This window comes from Pieris rapae, chromosome 14 (genome assembly GCF_905147795.1).
Source record: "Pieris rapae chromosome 14, ilPieRapa1.1, whole genome shotgun sequence".
Lineage (NCBI taxonomy): Eukaryota > Metazoa > Arthropoda > Insecta > Lepidoptera > Pieridae > Pieris > Pieris rapae.
Genome location: NC_059522.1, coordinates 7,000,962 through 7,019,980, shown reverse-complemented (window position 1 = coordinate 7,019,980; position 19,019 = coordinate 7,000,962). Strand labels below are relative to the sequence as shown.

The window sequence follows — 19,019 nt, the reverse complement described above, 5'->3', positions numbered from 1 at the left end:
GTGATTTAATTTATTAAGTAGATAAATTAGTTTTTTTAATAGGATGGGATTTAATAAAATAAATTTAAAATCAGATGTAATTTTTATATTCTATTTACTTTCATGACCTGGACCCAAATACATAAACTCTTTGTATGAATAAATTAAAGTTATCATTTTTAAATTATGAAGCCAAGTAGCCAAGTAATATAAAATAAAGTATTGAAGGGGGCAGTGAAATGATGTTATTTTTGACTTTTTTGCCAGTGTTTTTTTGAAATAAAATAAACAGTATGTTTTATATATTATTATGTATTATCTAACAAGTTTAAACTACACAAAAATAAAATATTTTATAGGTGTACATAGGAATCTGTTCTCACTAACTGTTACATTACAGCTAAAAGGAATGACTAATTTCTAACATATTAAAGCCAATCAGTTTTTCACTTCCAGACTGAGATACTCATTGAGAAACAATTAATTTTAAAATAAAAGACATAAGTAGAAGTGTAGTATAAGTACAGCATTAAGTAGATTAGCACTACATGTAGATATTAAGTAGTATATTTTACTAGACTATGAAAAATAAGATTTCTATACTTGGAATGAAGGTCAATATTCTACTACTTTTCTACACTAAGCCCACATACAAGACACTAACTGCATTACAATACTAAACATTTTGTACTATGGTAAAGGATTAAATAATGTTAAGTTGAATAAATTACTTACACCTAATAAAACAAAAAAATAATATCATTGACAAATAAGAAAAAAAAACCCTTTTTTAAAAATAAATAACACGCATTTTAACTAATTATTCTAGTAAAGCACTACTTGTGACTACTACATATATATTTTGATTGTCAATGTCAAAATGTTGATTGTGTGTCTATTAATCGTTTGATAATCAGACAAAATTAAGCAGTTATTAAACATTAATTCTATAACCAATTATTTGATTACACTGATTAACACTTAAATTATCATTGTCATGGTTTTAATAGTGTTCAATCCCTCTTTATGATAACTTACGGTACTTCTAAAATGAAAATAATTAGAAACATTTTATGAAGAAATAAGACCCGTTTCTCTGTCCTTTGTTGTACATTCTCACTACCCAAATGTATAAAAATACTTGTAACATGAAAGAATTGAAGTTGAGTTGCATCCTTTAAGTGCCATTTTGTAATGGGATTAAAAACTAGCCTCCTTTAGAATGTCTAATACTTTTGAGGCACTGATAAAAAATAGGTATAAGAAATGAACTTTTAACTTATTGTTATTTAATTTAAGAATATCACTGTAACAATTGCTTACAAGAGAGGGCCTTTTAGAATTTCATATTTACTGGTATATATATTACAAGCAAAATATAAATAGAATTTCCCCTATTTCATGAAATTATCTCTTTTTAGTATCCAATGAGACATTTTTATTTATACTAATGAGAAAAAAAGTAACCTAAATGACACCGGTATAGTTCTAGTGCCTACCAAAACCATATCGCCAGCCAAGGCACCAAATGCTCATAGACAAAAAGTCTGAATAACCAATACTATTTAGTGGATCGTTGAGACAGTCTGTCCAGTTTCTTTGTTTACAACTTGTCAGACGGTATCAATAATTGTCAACGGTTCTCTATAGTTTTTTTGCACTAAAATCATTAACTCAATGATTTCTAACTGTTTTTCAGAAAAAATATTTTGGTGTCTTAATATTGATTTAAACTTATTTTTTAATTATTATTCACGTGACGCGGTTTCGAGATGAGACAAATTGGTTTGTTACATTTTATGTTCGCAAACTTATTTTTGTTTGTTTAAACCTAAAGTGGTAAGTGTATCTTACATATAAATATAAATAAAGCATCAACTTACAACTAAAGCCGCAAAAGCTAGTCAATATTTCATCAGAACCTAGACTAATATTAAATAAAATAAAAAAAGGCATTAGTGATGTGTATTGCACCATACCTAATTGACTAATAGAAGCAAAACTGGTGACTATAAACGTAAAATATTTAAGATAAAGTGCATTATTCTTCTTCCATAGCATTCTTCAGTTCCATGGCAAGTTTATATCCCAATTCAGGCCTTCGATCACGGCCTTCCACCATTGCTAGGACCTTTAAAGATAACAATAAAAAATATAAAGTGGCGATTAGTTGAGTTTCGGCCTTGACCGTATATACGCTGAAAGAAGACATTCATAGGAAGATATTAAGAATTTATTATCGACGGCATATAACAGGCACAAACCTACTTGCCAATTAAAAAAATGATCACAAAATTGTACATAATACAGTAATCTGGATTTCGGCGCCAAGTGTTTTAAAAATCAAGGTATTGCTAAAATCATTAGACGCATGCGTGCTAAGTATATGAAATTTGTATGATTTTTTGTGTGATTTTTGGGTTTTTCCTAATAAAGACCACACGAACACTAATGGCCGATATTTACACGTTAGAAAGTCATCCTATCTACCGCCACCAGATTAATATAGCATTATCATCATTATTTTGTAAACTTTTCATTTTTATACCATGATTATATGTAATAAAATAATAAAGTATTGGCGTATAGTCATATTTAGATAAAAACTTAACTGATACCTGTTCAAATAAACCAATACATATATTTATATATATACATACATATTCATATATTCATTATCAGTTTCACTTTTGCTCTAAAAAAAAATTACAATGGCTACTGTGTTTTTAAACAAAACAGTTTACATTTAAAAAAAAGTAACAAAAAAAAGCACTTCCAATGTTGTTAATACTAGACTGAAATCTTAACACTGACCCTAATATTTGAATGTGAGCTAAATTTAGCTCATTAGAACCAATATAAAATAAGAAATAAATCTATGGCGCTACCGTTTTAAGTCCAGCCCTCAGATTTCTGTATATATTTTATGATCATTTGTCAATCTTATAGGCAAGTCGGACGTCGGCCACCTGTGCCTGACATACGCCGTCGACTTTTTAGATCTAAGACAGTCAGTTTCCTCACGATGTTTTCCTTCACCGTTCGAGAAAATATCAAATGAAAGAACATGAACATGCAGATTTCATACATACATCTTCCGAGTTAATTATAAGTCCATTATTATTAATTATGGTACTCTTAGTACGTTGCATGTCAGCCAAATCCACGCCGCGGCAGGCGTCTTCTATCAACACTGAACGGTAGCCTATAGCGAGTGCGTCTGCTATTGTTGCGCCTGAAAATAAAATATATTTACTATCTCAGTATTATTAGAATATTGTAAAAGCTAGTTGATTAAGGGTAAGAAATTAAACACTCCAATGATGACTTCATTCACTTTAATACACTGATTTTACGTAAACTCTATAACTTCAAACTTGAACAAAGGAATTTTCATATTAAAATAATTAAATTTTCATCATATGTTAAAAAAAAATGGAATACAAAAGACTGGATCCTAAAACGCGAATAAAGACACGGAAAATTATAATCTAAGCTTATTATAGGCTAAGACCGTTATTGAACATCAAGCAAGCTTTAATGTAATTTTAAATTTTAATGCTATAAAATAGATTTTTTAATGAAACACTGGAGGGCTCCACAACATAATCTCGAATGTCAAAATAGAGCCAAAAATGTAAACACAAACTCATTTCTGACGCTTTCGCATCGTAATAAACAATGGAACTGCAGACAGCTATACTGTATTTGACCGTGTTTTTTTTTAATATTCCTTCTCTTCCAAGATTAAACTGGCATATATAACTGGGGAATTTTGGTACAAGTAAAGGGAATAATTTAAAAAAAAACAAATAATCGCTTGAAAAAATTATAATTGAGGTTAAAAATTCACAGTTAACAGCGACACAATCTGCGCTTAAAAATGACTGCGATATACCCCGAAATATATATATACGATACGATACGAGGAAAAGAACATACTCCTTCCTCCACAAAACTATCAGTTGAAAGTCAATATTAGAGAACTTGAAATTTCTTTCCCTAGAACTGGCTAGCTTATATTGAGCACATAAATTATATATCATAAAGATTGATAAACATACCGACACAAACATCGTACGCGATGCCACAGATGTAAATATCAGTGACGGCGCGCATGCGCAGCTGAGTGCTAAGACTTGTTTCGGTGAGCTTTTTGTTATCCCAAAACACTGAATACGAGTCCACATCCGGATTTGTACCCTTGTACACTTTTATCGCGCTGTCTACTACCTGAGCGAAAACAAATATTAACGTTATTTGTTTTTTATATTAAAACTGTCAAAGAGTCATTTGAAAAACTTAACAAATAAAACAATTAAATTCGATAAAATCAATTGACCTAACACAAATCCCGTAGAAATTGTGATACATACTGATAAATACTGCTCGGGGGTTCACAAGTGCGTTGACGGTCTATTAAGGATAAGTAGTAAGACTAGTTATAGGCCCCGAAACCAAAATTAAGTATATACGGAGTTGGCAACGGATATCATAAAAAAAGGAAGTTTCAGAACATTATTAGTTCCAATCAAATTTTTTTACTAAATTGTTCGTAGTGTATCGTATTTAATTAATTTAAAACTAAATATTAGGGAAACTTCACAAATTCCATATCTATTGAAGTGTTCATAGGATTATTCAAGTTCCTGTTTGCTTTGATAATTTTTTAACAGATTTAATTAAATTTTAATCAAATTTAAGGTTATCTGATCTTTAATGACCTTTCGTAATAAAATCTATTGACACATCAACATGTCAATCCACTATCAAGTATTTCTGTATCGAAACTCCTTAATCACGTTTGCTAACCTTGAGATCCTTATGAAGTTCTGCGCCCCATGAGTCCTGTACACAGTGCCGTGGCCATAGACGCTGTCTCATTGGAGGAGGGCCGGCAAACACGACTGTATCGTAGGCCTGTGCCTTATCAGCTGAAACCTACAACAAACCGGCATCAACTAATGAAAAGGCAAAAGTTTGTAGAAATCTCATCACGATCTCTTTGATCGCTGCGTCGAAGTATTCGTATACGTCGTATTGAGCTGGAAACATTATTACTACATAGTATAAAACAAAGTCCTCTCTGTCCCTATGTCCCTTTGTATGCTTAAATCTTTGAAACTACGCAACGGATTTTGATGCGGTTTTTTTTAATAGATAGAGTGATTCAAGAGGAAGGTTTATATGTATAATAACATCCATTAAATAGTGGAGAAGTACTGTTATTTTTGAAATTTCTAATGTGATGTTGTAAATAATTACATTTTTTCCACTTACATTGCAAACGCAGGCTGAACCCTACGAGTTTTATCAAAATAATGCACTAAGTATTGTACACATTGAAAAGGTTTACAGAAAAGTCCGTGATGGTATATGTCTATCTCTTATGGATAACCCACATTTTTATATACAACGTTCACAGATTTTCTGTAGTGTATTTAGTATCAGCATTGCACCCGTGCGAAGCCGGGGCGGGTCGCTAGTAATAAATATATTGGTAAAATAGATGTTATAAGTACGGATATGTTCTAGGCTTATGATGTAGGGAAAACTGTTAACAAAAAACATTTTAATTCAAGACTTAAAAATCGAATTAATGTCTGGCAAATTAATTTTTAGTTTTTGTTATCTTTAAATAACATGGTATAAAGCTTTACATACTTTGACAGTTTTATTAAAAAAACTGGCAATAAAAAAATTATGTCAGTAGACTTATTTAAAACAATAAAATTAAAAATTACGCTTTTTAAAATGTTTTTAAAATCCAGGATTATTACCTGGACAGGTAGGATGCCAGATAAGACTCTAACTGAGAGTGCAAGAAGGTCGACATATCTCAAATTCAACTGACCTAAAATTTTTACTTTTCAATCGTTGCTAGGTCCCGTACTATATCTACTATACGGTGTATTTAATTTTTTTAAGAGTAACCGATAAAGTGATTAATTGCGATTAAATTTCTTCTTATTGGATTCTTATAATATACATTTTGCAGTTGTAAATTTCAAAATTAAAAAAAGTCTAATTTTCATATCTATGATGTATTTTATATTCGTATTATTCGATATATATAATGTCAAACGTTGTATGTAACACTTATCAAAATTATTATGCATTTATATGTTCGTTCCAATTACCGAAATTAATTTGTCCTGATATACAAGTACATTTTTAAAATGTTTATAGTTTACGAATTTTGTAAATTTCTGCATCTTTTAATATAAAGTAATTTATCTAAAAAGATGCAAAAAGAGAAGTTTTGGCATAGTGGCTTCAGCGTGCGACTCTCATACCAGAGGTCGTAGGTTCGATCGTCGGCTGTGCACCAATGGACTTTCTTTCTATGTACGAATTTAACATTTGCTCGAACGGTGAAGGAAAACATCGTGAGGAAACCGACTTGTCTTAGACCCAAAAAGTCGACGACGTATGTCAGGCATTGGAGGCTGATCACCTACTTGCCTATTAGATTTAAAAAAAAAATCATGAAACAGATTCAGAAATCTGAGGCCAAGACCTAAAGAGTTTGTAACGCCACTGATTTATGTATTTTTATCTAAAAAAGATATGCCCGTTGCATTACAACAATAACAATAATAATAATTTCATGGTGAAATTTATTAGCTAAATTACACATCCTATAAATAATACATTTGTAGTTATCCTTTACACAATTAACTGTTTATATTTGATATTCGATACTGAATGCTGAGTCATCATAATGACAATGTAACCAATGCTTTTCACAGCATAAAAAAGTATCAATAGTGTCTCGATGTATGAAGTATTCCAATATTTTTTTCATATACTTTGAAAAGTATGTACTTACAGGACTCGAAGGATCCAACTCCCGCATATGTACATTGTCAATAAAGGAGACGTGATCCGGTGGATGCCAGTCAAGGGAATAAAAAACACAGTCGAAAGGCACAGCCTCTAGTAACGCATTTATCGGTTCTACCACCTGAAACCAAAAAATATATAGCAGGTTTAATACACTATAAAAGTGCTACATATGGGATTGATTTATGTATAACCCCGCCGCAACAAAGTAACATCGACCTAGTTTTTGTACCCAATTTCGATAGTTCTTTTGATTACCGTACTGATGTTAGCGACATGGGACCGTGTTGTTCTAAACCTAAGTACGATTTTCATGAAATTTTGTGTGCATATTGGGTATGTCTAAGAATCGGACCGCATCTATTTTTCATCCCGCTAAATGTTAAGGGTAGTCCACCCATAAATACTTTTTTTTTAATTTTTAGATAATTTTTATTTTTTTATCAACTGTATCAACAGCATTAAAAATACATACAACCCTTGATTTTCAACCCTCCACGATCAACCCCTATTTTTTATTATAAATGATATACATGGCAAAACGATTCAGGTTCTTTTGCCAGGTCAGTTACTGTTCATATAATAAACCATTAAAGCCAGGTGTTACCCAGCTTCAAACAAAGTGTTTTATATGAACAATGAACATATCCATACAAAAAATCGCGTTTTCTTTGTTTTGTTCAAATGCGATTACTTAACCCTTTACTGGACTATCCGTTTCGTGAAAGAAGTTACATGTAATAAACATATTCATTCTGAATAGGTATTAAGTCAGTTTTACTAACACTATGGCAGCTGAATTATAATGAAACTGAAAAATCATTCTGTCTCTTTCCGTTATAGCGTAAAGTCAACTAAGGAATAGACTGAACCGAGTCTGGATTTAATGACATTATTACAGACATTCCCTACCTTCCAAAATGAATACTGTACTAAATTAACAGGTGATTGATTTTTCTTCCCCTCAAAACAAATCTAACGCCTAGTGTCTATGTCAAAAAGGTGTAGGTGGCAGAAAGTGAAACTAAATAAAAATGAACAGGATAGGTCAGTAATGTAACGTCATCGATTCAAGTCATATGCCTAGATGTTTGATCAACTGGCTGAACATCTTTCAGGCCGCGAGTTAAATGGCTTATTAACCCAGTAGGCTACGACATATAAATTTTACCGGAACAAACAAAATAGCAAGTCATCATGATAATTTAACTAAAAAACTTGTGCAGTACATCTATTTTCAATTAATCAATGGTAACAATACACAATCACCATTCACTGTAGCGTAAACACAATGTCAAATTTTACAATTGGCTAGTTTGAATCCCCATTACTTATCAAGGACGCATTACGTATTTCTGTTTGCCTAGTGGCTTCAGCGTGCGTATCCTTGAGATCGTAGATTCGAACCAAAATTTTTGTTCGATCTGCGCATTTAACATTTCCTTCAACGGTAGAGAAAAAATCGTAAGGAAACCGGCTTGTCATAGATCCAACAAAACGACGTGGTAAGGACAAAAATAAGGTGATCAGGAAGCTGATCACATTATTTTTACCAATAACCTTTAATATTGACAAATGATCAGAAAACATACATAGATCTGATGCCTAAACCTAAAACGCACTCGCGAGCCCTCTAGCATCGAGTGTCCATGGGCGGCGGTATCACTTAACATCAGGTGAGCCTCCAGCCCGTCTGCCGCCTGTTCTATAAAAAAAAAGATTGTGTTTCCACTAATTTATTTTATAACATTACGTATTATGAAAAATATTTTCAATTAAACTAATTAAGAGTTTCAAAAATGGAAATACGCTCTGACCTTTCCTCATACACAATTGTGGTACCCTGGACGTGATCCAAAAATAGACCTTTATAAGTAGACCGATTGGAATCGGCCGGTATTAAGTCGTACCTGGTACGTTAATTGAGGGTGGTACGTGAACACTTCACACCTACGCTGTCATCATTTTCGGCAACTTTCAACAGTTTAATTTGGGAAATTAATTTTTATCAATGTTGAAATAACAATGATTAATCACGCGATTACATTGTCCCTTTGTAACTATGCTTACTTGTTCCAACCGAAAACATCTGCATTGTATTTATATCGTATTGGTTAACTAATGTAATGAATGTGTATATATATTTTTCGTATTATATTCTGGCAACAAAGTATGTGCTTAAAAAGTTTTAAAAAATAGAAACAAAAAAAGGGTTTAATCTCTTAGAAAAAGAACTGGGCATAGATATCTCATTTTTCGATAGGTAAGTAAATTAATGTAACTTTAATTTATTATTTCTATTGTAACACTTCGATTCTGTATTTTTAAATTTGAATCTTTAAAATACATACATACTTCATCTGCAAGTGAAACTATAAAGGAAAGCTACATTTCAATAACGTAGGTACATATGTAGGTCTGTATATCTAATATATGCCATAAACGAGTCGATACGTATGCCCTACGTGGGGATTTATCAAAGGACGCAATTGTTTGGTCGATTGATGCTTAGCTATCGTTATCACATACTTATGGTTGATACTACCTACTCGTAGTTTTTCGGATATTAGGGATTGACATATTGTTTAGGTTTACAATTTACCCTTAACATTGTAGATTTGTCGGAAAAGATTCTAACTGTTACAACACTTTTCAAGAAAATCAACTTAGTTTAAGTAACAAGAAGCACTCAACGTATCTACTTATAGTCGCAAAGACTGATTGTATGATTAATAATTTAAAAAAAAGCCTTAGTTTAAGTAGCCACGTTAAATACATATTTTGGATATTTATATTGTTAAGTAACACTTCGTTGCAAGTATACAGAAGTAAATTAAATAAAGAGGAGCAACTGGCGTCGGTGTCGCTTTCGAGCAAACTCCTCCAGGCAACCACAGTGAGAGAAGAAAACTAGATCGCAAGTCCAAAACTACAAGACTTATAGTTATTTAGACAAAACAAATAGCAAAGCAAACCAATTAAAACATGTTAACAGAGGAAACGAACAATAATAAAAAAAATATACATGATTTTTTTTTAACAAATAACACGATAGTTAAAGAAGTTTTAAAATAACTCGCACTTAGCCAATTTCTAAAAAAAGCCGCAATTTCAAACGAAAATTGGTTCAAAGTTAGGTTGCATGATGACGTTTACCTGCATTCTATGGGCGGTAACTCTAGGTACCGATTGAAAGAAATTATTTTTTGGGTTGAATCCAAATTTATATTGACTTATGAAGAATATTGGTAAACTTATTAATATATAATTGGTAAACTGCGTCGATATTAATTCATTCCAATTATGAACTATCGATGAAATTATGTTCCGTTTTAATTCCGGTTCCGGTTTTTTGCTTGTATCGTAAGATTCATTGTCTTGTATCGTAAGGTACCATATCTAAATCAACCTCTAAGCTCATAGCTTTTTGAACAAAAATACATATTTATTATTCAGATTGCATTAACATACAAATTATTTTATGATATATTTTAGTAATATTGAATCACATATATTGCTATTTTAGCACCTAGGTCGAAGTGAATATTTAGTTACACAATACATGCAAAGATCGTATTGCATATAGGAATTTCCTATTTATTCCTAAGACGTAGACAAAATAATTAGTTCGCAGACAATAGAAATCTTATTCATGAGGGCTTTTGTATTTACATTTCAATGTTCATAAAATAATTTCGTAGATTAATAGGATTTAGGAAGATAGAGGATAGGAAACATAACGTTCTTCCGTAGGCTTGTTGTGGTTTTTTACAGGGTGTCTGTATTTTGCTAGGTAGAGAACATAGACGATATCACAGAACATATAAAGGAGGTCCTCCTCCTCCTTTATATGTTCTGTGAACGATATTGAGAGTAACCGACCAGCTATATACCTATGCTAATTGGTACCAAACTGTAACAATTGTACTTTAAAATAAACACGTGCCACGAATGGCTTTATTAGTCGTAAAAATTAATATGTTCTCATTTATTACACTTAAGTAATGTTTTAAATAAATCATAATTATATAACTACGGACTTTGCACATTCAGCTGCACAATTTATAGGCGATAATTTATCTACAAGTAAGGAAATTGGTTCAAATTGCATTTATATAAGGGTAACATCATCGATTCAAACAACGCAGCTAAATTTAGGTACTGAGGTAGTGCGGTGAATTATTCCTTATGCAAATATCGGACAAATTGACTTCCGACACGACAACTCTAGAGTAATATTATTTTTCTTCTCTGTTTCCTATATTATTTATTACCTGCAAAACTGCGGTAAAAGTTATCCGATAATCGATATTATAGACGCAACATTGTACGTTTTTTAATACCGCCGTAGATGGTCTTCGACATGAACCTTCGATATAAAACCTTAAGCTGTTGAACGTCTTTATCAGTGTAATGTTACTTTGATGGAAAATAAACCCAACAAAACTATCTATAACTAATCACAATGTAGCAACACTATTTAAGAATAAGAATTGTAGGAGTTTAGCTAAAACGTGAAAATGAAAATGACTAATAGATTGATAATTTCTATGTTCACAATATTGAGTCATTTTGCAGGAGACAATCATTCTATTTCATTTCGATTTCAGTTGACGTTATTTACGACTTATGGGAAAGAACCGTAGATTCTCGACTATCAACTTTTTTAAATTTAATAGTTTTAAACGAAATCATGACGTAATAACGAATAAGTAATGAAAACAACAATGTTTTATAATAACCAGAAATTAACATTAACTTTAACCGCAAAAAGATTAAGTTTTAGTAAAAAGTGCGAGTAGCAACCAACAAAAAATCTTGGACAAATATTGACCAAATATTCATTGTAAGAAAAATATTAACATATTGACAAAAGTAAAATATGCTAATAATGTAATCTAATGCATGAAACTTCACTTAATTATTTGAATAAATTATTTTGCATTTATAGACATTTCTATCATGTTTAAATTTTTTAAGACAGCTTCACCACAATCTTAGACTCCATTTAGAATATAATACATATGCAATTCACAATTAGGGCTTTCCCCATAAGAGACCCCATAACATACAAGTCTATGGTTATGTTAAAACAATTTCAGGCATACAACAATTGTTTTTACATACTTATAGAAACAACTTAGTGAAATGGATGAAATGTGTCTGTGAAGTGAACGGTTAAAATGTCCTTAATACAAAAATTTGTATTTTAGTAACAGAAAAAAGGAAACAAATTTTAAATAAACTAAAGTACTAATTTCTGTATACATGTTAACTGTATTCTGTATACATGAAAATTAACTCACCTCGCTTCCGTCTTGCTGGGCATTGCATTTGCTGATGTTGAGAGTCCCAGAGATGAAGTCATTCTGGACATCTACAATGAGGAATGCACTCACTGGTCGTACTATCTGCAGAAAAATCTTTCGTCAGACTGAGTAGTAAAATGAATAAATAGAAACTATTAAGAAACTAGGAAAGATAAAAATATGACCATGAAAGTTATGAAGTTAAGTTGTATATTTAAGAACTCTATATTGATTTTAAAGATGGAAATGAAAAATCCACATTTTCATTGATGTTATAACTTCCAGTCGTTACATATATTGAAACTTCAATCTTACTACTTTAATCCAATGGTTCCAGCAGAATGTGAACTCCTCCTTATCAATGTATCCATCTCCATTCTTATCAAATACTTGGAAAATATGCCTGGCTCTCTCTTCACTCAAGGGATAGATGTGGCCTTTGTCATTACGGAAGAGAGCCTTACATATCAGGCGGAACTCATCAAGATTCAACTTCCCATCCCTATCAAAATTCACATTAATTACAAAATTGACAGTAAAGTAGTTATTGTAATTATTATATTAAACTATAACTGTGGCTTTTATATAGTAACACTTATTGTTTATAGAATAACAATATTTACGTTCAGTCCATTCTGATTTTAAAATGTTAAAAGTTAGGTCTATTCTACACACAGCTCAGCTAAATATAAGTCAAAGATTTCAAGTTAAGATTATGCAAAGAAGTTTAATGTTTCCCTACAATATTTACAAAACTTCAAAACAGATATTTCAAAGAATATAGCGTGTACGTAAAAATCAATTAATAAAACTAGATTCAATTCATTTAGCAAAAGTTTTTAGTCATGAAAACGAAAAGTCGAACCCATCTTTGTCGAATGTTTCGTAACATGCGTCCATCTCGTGAAGTTGGTCTAGTTCTATTGGAGAACCGTTAGCAACCTCCGACATCGTCGGTTGGATCGAAATGAAGCGTTCATCGCAACCACTGCTGTTTATAAGGCAGGTCAACATCTTGCGTGTTTCACTAACCTCAACTAGTTTCTAACTTTGTAACAATGTGAATTGCTGCATAACCGTCGTCGAAACTTATACCAGAATGCCAAAAAACACATTATACTGTCGCGAATTTATATTATTAGCTATTATTATAATTTAAATAAAATCATTATCCCGGCAAATGGCATTTTGATATTTTTGTAAAATTAGTCATAATTTAAAAATTCAGTTTTGACACAAAAGGTTAGCTTGAAGTTTATTTGTGCCATACTAATGATTACTTAGACCTTTGACATTGACAATGTGTCCTTACACCACAGATAAATAATTAAATAGATTCCGATTGCTTGACAGCGTATAATAAATGCAAATTGTGAAATACAGTTGCTACTTGTTAGACCAGTGCCGAAGCCTTCAAAAATAGTAAAAAACGAAAAAAAATTACAGTAGGATAAAACCCATTAGAAATGCAGGGGAATATGATCAAAATGAAAGGAAAAATAAATTACGGTCGATCCGAGTTCGGGAAGTGGGAGGGGGGTGACTTTTAAGGGGGAAAAATGGTTTATCTTGATTTACGGCGAAACTACCAGTCCTATGGAAAAAAGTTAAATGGCAAAGTTGTAGGTCATAAAAAGATCTACAACTTTGGTATTTACAATTTTTTCACATAACCTCAAAATTTAGGTGAAAAATTCAAAAAACCAAGTTTTTGGTTTTTTATTTATATCTTTTTTAAAAAGTTTTTTTTTTCTACGAAATTTGGTGAAAACTTACCTTATTATGTCCCAAATATACTGTAATTTATTTGATTAAAAATATTTATTTTTTCGCCTCATTTTAACTTAATATCAAAAAAGCACCCTAATTTTCAATCGAAAATTCTGACGTCAAAATTTCAGCTTTTTTCAAAAAGTTTGGGGGCTTTTTGTTCGTTGAAATATCTACTTTCTGATGGTGTAAAAAAAAATATACATTACTATAGGAAATATTATTAGAAAATGCAAAAAATTGAAAAAACCTCAATTTCGAAAATTTTCTTTTAATTATGTACAATTTTGAGGTATTTATTAAAATTTACACTTTAATTACTCAAAAAACGTAAGATTTCATGCTTCATTGATAAACGAAAAAATTGCAAATTAAAATATACTTCTATAATTAACAAACAAATAAGTTAATAAAGTTAATATTTAATAAGACATCTACAATATTTTGAAAAAGTTGTAGAATCTTCTGTAAATAATATTTGTAGATGCCTATTTATTGCTGTTTTAAGATAATTTATATACCTGAGTGACCTTCGGTGAATTTTGAATTTTTCTTTGAATAAAGTAAATTTCTCACAAATCACTTAGAGTAACTCAGCCTGCAGGTGTATTTTTAAAAACGATGTTGTACACTACTCTGTATCTCGAATACTGGCTAACGGTTTTTACAGCTGCTACGAAATAGCAGGTAGCAGTAAGGCCCAGACCCTCCTAGGTCCATCCCCACTTCTCAATATTGTAGATGTCTTATTAAATATTAACTTTATTAACTTATTTGTTTGTTAATTATAGAAGTATATTTTAATTTGCAATTTTTTCGTTTATCAATGAAGCATGAAATCTTACGTTTTTTGAGTAATTAAAGTGTAAATTTTAATAAATACCTCAAAATTGTACATAATTAAAAGAAAATTTTCGAATTTGAGGTTTTTTCAATTTTTTGCATTTTCTAATAATATTTCCTATAGTAATGTATATTTTTTTTTACACCATCAGAAAGTAGATATTTCAACGAACAAAAAGCCTCCAAACTTTTTGAAAAAAGCTGAAATTTTGACGTCAGAATTTTCGATTGAAAATTAGGGTGCTTTTTTGATATTAAGTTAAAATGAGGCGAAAAAATAAATATTTTTAATCAAATAAATTACAGTATATTTGGGACATAATAAGGTAAGTTTTCACCAAATTTCGTAGAAAAAAAAAACTTTTTAAAAAAGATATAAATAAAAAACCAAAAACTTGGTTTTTTGAATTTTTCACCTAAATTTTGAGGTTATGTGAAAAAATTGTAAATACCAAAGTTGTAGATCTTTTCATGACCTACAACTTTGCCATTTAACTTTTTTCCATAGGACTGGTAGTTTCGCCGGAAATCAAGATAAACCATTTTTCCCCCTTAAAAGTCACCCCCCTCCCACTTCCCGAACTCGGATCGACCGTAATTTATTTTTCCTTTCATTTTGATCATATTCCCCTGCATTTCTAATGGGTTTCATTCTACTGTAATTTTTTTTGGTTTCAAAAATTATCGACACTGGTCTATGTAATAATAAATGACTTCATAAATGGTAGCATTCGTATAATTGGTTGACGCGACTAGACAATAGCAGTTTCATAGCAATTTTATGAATTGGAGATTTGCATTTCAAATTTGAGTTTTGTATTGCTTTGGCTTTTGTATTTGAGTTGGCTTGTAACGACTCACCGTGTATTCGTAGTAATCTTATCTGCTTAATTTTCAAGTCTTCATTATTTTCTGTCAATTGGATAATTGTCAAGGAATATAAGATTTTGTCATGGACATTAGAGTATTTAGTGTCAATTGTCAACTTAAAAATGCTCTAGTGTTTACAATGACAGCGCGGCCGCGGTGGCGGCGATTAAATTTGCGATTTGCATAAAAGTGTTCTTGGTTTGTTTTTCTTAATTTTTCATATTATAAAAATATAATTAGTTCCCATCGTTACTCCATGCCGAAAATTGTATTTTGATATATAAAATCATTTAATACTAGTTAAATAGTTGCATTTTGTTATCGAAGATGATTGAAAAAGTGTTTGGTATAAACGCTACGAGCGTAACCCTCAATACCCGGTTTACATTACTGGCAGAGACTATACCTTCACGTGTCATGAAGCCCAGGAAACGCCTGGTTTCACACCAGGTCCCTAATATTAGCTATAACCAGAGAAGCCAGAAGTTACCCCAACAAATAGCTTATCACTTGCAGCAAAGTAGTCGGGTAATTTAGGAAATATGTAATAGTTATTAAGGCAATTAAAGAATTTTATGAATTTTCAAACATTTACTGTTTTATTGTTTATCTTATTGGTTCATACTTCACAGCAAAGGGTGAAGCAGCGGCTTGGTCTTCGTAGATATAGAGGTCCAAGTAGCTTACCCGGTCTCCGGAGAGTAAATAGTACAGGCAATATAAATCAAGGAGTAAAAACTAGGCTTGTGTGGACTTATGCTGATAGTAATCTAAGGTATATTTCAAAACTGTTTTAGCTTTTAAAATTTTTTTGATCCATTGTAACTGAATATTGTTTAGGTTAACTTTGTCTAGAATGACAATATCACATTAAGAATATAATGAAAAAAAAAAATATACATATATATATAGGCTTTGGCTATGGCTAATACATTTTATTATGTATTAGCCATAGCTATAATTTGTATTGATATTGCATTAATAACATCATATAGAACATAGTTATTACTATGTATATTTGAACTAAGATTTGAAGAATTCCCTAGTTATACTTGTCAAAGATAAAAATTTTTAATAATATTCTTATTTTTAATATTCTGCAAATAAATAAATGCAAAATATGCAATAAATGTTATTAACACATTTGGTATAAAAGATTAAATTTTAATCTTAAAGAGATTTAATTTCAGATGGGCATCACCATTCAACAATTCTTTTGGTATGTGGCGTGGTAGTGGAATTAAATTACGAAATGCACATATGAGACTTGTTCGTGGAGGTGGGAGGTATATAGATCTTATTTTATACAATTCTATAAATTAAAGATCATACATAAATTCATGATTTGTCTAAGATAACTTTCTCTATATCACTTTGTCACTAAAATCATAGAAATTTTTTAATCTAGTCTAGTCTTAGACTTTCTGTCCCTATAACACCAACAAATTATAGAGCTAAATTAGCAAGCAGTTATGCTCTGTCAACCCAATCAAATCAAAGTGCCCACCACTTAGTAAGTATACGCAATATACAATACTCATACAATTTAAAATACAGGGGTAGAGGTGGTCGTCAACAAGTGGGCCGCCTTAGAGTGAATGAAGCACCTCAACAAACAAGGGCGCGAGGGGCTAGAGGTGGTAGGGCAAGAGGGCAAACACGAGGGAGAGGAAGGGGTAGAGGAAGAGGTAAGAAATACTACAAAAAGCAATTTTTAATTTAAAAAAAATACCAAATCTTATTCAGTTTAAAAAAATAACACATGTTGAGAAAACTAAAAGAAAGATAGATAGATATACTTTTTGTCCAATTCCAACATAATAACATAAATACAGTCAAATTAAATATCAACTTGTGAGGTAACTTAATTAATATTTTTTTTGTATAACATCCAATTAAAAAAATTAGAGTATAGTCGTTGCTTGGAAGAGATCGCTCGAAAGAGATAAGGCAGCCAGTTGATATCCTTTTCTTTTAACTATGTTCAATTTTTATATTGTAATGTAATGAAGTGTTAATAAATAAATAAATATTATATACATTATGAATGCATGATCATATTATGCTTACATAATGCCTTTCAAATTCCTTAATTAAAATTTATTCTTCAGGGGCCACAACTGCCAAGAAAGTACCAACCAAAGAAGAATTGGACACACAACTTGAGCATTACATGGCAAATTCCCAATGGGCACTAGACAAACAATTAGATGATTATATGAAAGACGCAATGAAGGAGGAGTGACATAAATAAAATAATATTATTAAAAGATTTTTAAACAATGAAGGCATTTTCCACAACTTACATTACGGGGATATAAAAATTTTATATTTTTAATAGATAAGATAGGTTTTGTGAATTTCCAATTCGGTTTAAAGTTATTTCTGGTGATGATTTTATAAAATTAAATCTAGAAAATATTAAACGATGTCGCTAATTCTTGTACACTACTTTGCTACGTTAGCAAAATTATCATGTCATAGAATGGAGGAATAGATTCAATCTTGTCAGTCAGGAGTCAAACAATATAAACACAAACATAAATGCATAGTATATTAGTATAATCCATGTCGCATTTCCTGCAAAATTATTTATGTCTAAACTAATTAACTAAAAATAAAAAAACTTGGTGCATACCAATTAGTAAATAAATTTCAGTTAGATCCTTCTTTTAACTAAGAATCGGTTTAGATTATTCTAATGGAGACTTGTCTAGATTTTTTTTTTATAAGAATTAGCACCATTTCCATTTTTCGTGCCTTAATAGTATTTGGATTATTAAAAATGTATATAAGGCTGAAAGTAGAATGTATTGATTTATGTCAATATTTTCCCCATATTATACGTCCATCTCTTATTATAATAGTACAAAATGCCTTTAGAAAGTGATATAAACAGTCAAATATCACTTGAAAAATTATTGATAAGCTATTTTAACCAAAATGAATAATTATTGCAAGATACAGCGGTAAAAACAGCTAAATGTTTGTTTGGGACCTAGAAGACGTGTAAAAAGGGTTTCTTGCGCTAGAAAAAAAAAGTTGTTCGAACAGTCCTTAATCTTAAACTACTTATACAAGAAAGGTTTTTGTTTGTTTAATTATTAAACCTAAAATCGTAAAACTGACTACAAATACACGTAATAGTACCTGTGTTATTTTTAACCGGATTAATTAAATCTAAGTTTCATCCATAGCTTTTGAGGTAATAGTCCATCCGACACAATTCTGTACATTTTACATACTTCCTAAACCGATTTATATGCGATAACATATTTTCAAAGGTGAAACCAGCCAGCAATAATTGTGATTATTTTTCGTTTTAATGTGTAAATAATTACGTTGTAAGTTTGTTGTTCAAATAAATTTCTTTTTTATGACTTTACGTTTTATTCATACAAG

General features: G+C 30.8%; 2 protein-coding genes across 2 annotated transcripts; one reads left to right on the top strand and one right to left on the bottom strand.

Moving 5' to 3' along the window:
* Positions 1-268: 268 nt before the first annotated feature.
* On the bottom strand, positions 269-13,359 carry LOC111001891. Its single transcript, XM_045631121.1, has 8 exons — positions 13,000-13,359; positions 12,450-12,636; positions 12,132-12,236; positions 6,812-6,946; positions 4,792-4,920; positions 4,044-4,212; positions 3,072-3,214; positions 269-2,110 (listed from the first exon to the last, which is right to left on the bottom strand). Exons 1-8 carry the CDS (start codon positions 13,146-13,148, stop codon positions 2,021-2,023), a joined length of 1,107 nt encoding a protein of 368 aa, XP_045487077.1. The 5' UTR covers positions 13,149-13,359; the 3' UTR covers positions 269-2,020.
* Positions 13,360-15,821: 2,462 nt separating this feature from the next.
* On the top strand, positions 15,822-18,997 carry LOC110998624 (chromatin target of PRMT1 protein). Its single transcript, XM_022267351.2, has 5 exons — positions 15,822-16,145; positions 16,250-16,392; positions 16,808-16,903; positions 17,175-17,305; positions 17,729-18,997. The coding sequence occupies exons 1-5, from the start codon at positions 15,945-15,947 to the stop codon at positions 17,860-17,862; spliced, it is 705 nt and encodes a 234-aa protein (XP_022123043.2). The 5' UTR covers positions 15,822-15,944; the 3' UTR covers positions 17,863-18,997.
* Positions 18,998-19,019: the final 22 nt, after the last annotated feature.

What these genes read in the sequence shown, in the direction of transcription:
- LOC111001891 (XM_045631121.1), bottom strand. Translation starts at nt 13,148, where the DNA reads ATGTTGACCTGCCTTATAAACAGCAGTGGTTGCGATGAACGCTTCATT. An exon ending in AACTTCATAAGGATCTCAAG is followed by an intron (nt 4,213 to 4,791) that starts GTTAGCAAACGT and finishes GTTTTCGCTCAG; the next exon opens with GTAGTAGACAGCGCGATAAA. An exon ending in CGCGTACGATGTTTGTGTCG is followed by an intron (nt 3,215 to 4,043) that starts GTATGTTTATCA and finishes TTTTATTTTCAG; the next exon opens with GCGCAACAATAGCAGACGCA.
- LOC110998624 (XM_022267351.2), top strand. Translation starts at nt 15,945, where the DNA reads ATGATTGAAAAAGTGTTTGGTATAAACGCTACGAGCGTAACCCTCAAT. An exon ending in ACTTGCAGCAAAGTAGTCGG is followed by an intron (nt 16,146 to 16,249) that starts GTAATTTAGGAA and finishes CATACTTCACAG; the next exon opens with CAAAGGGTGAAGCAGCGGCT. An exon ending in TATGCTGATAGTAATCTAAG is followed by an intron (nt 16,393 to 16,807) that starts GTATATTTCAAA and finishes ATTTAATTTCAG; the next exon opens with ATGGGCATCACCATTCAACA.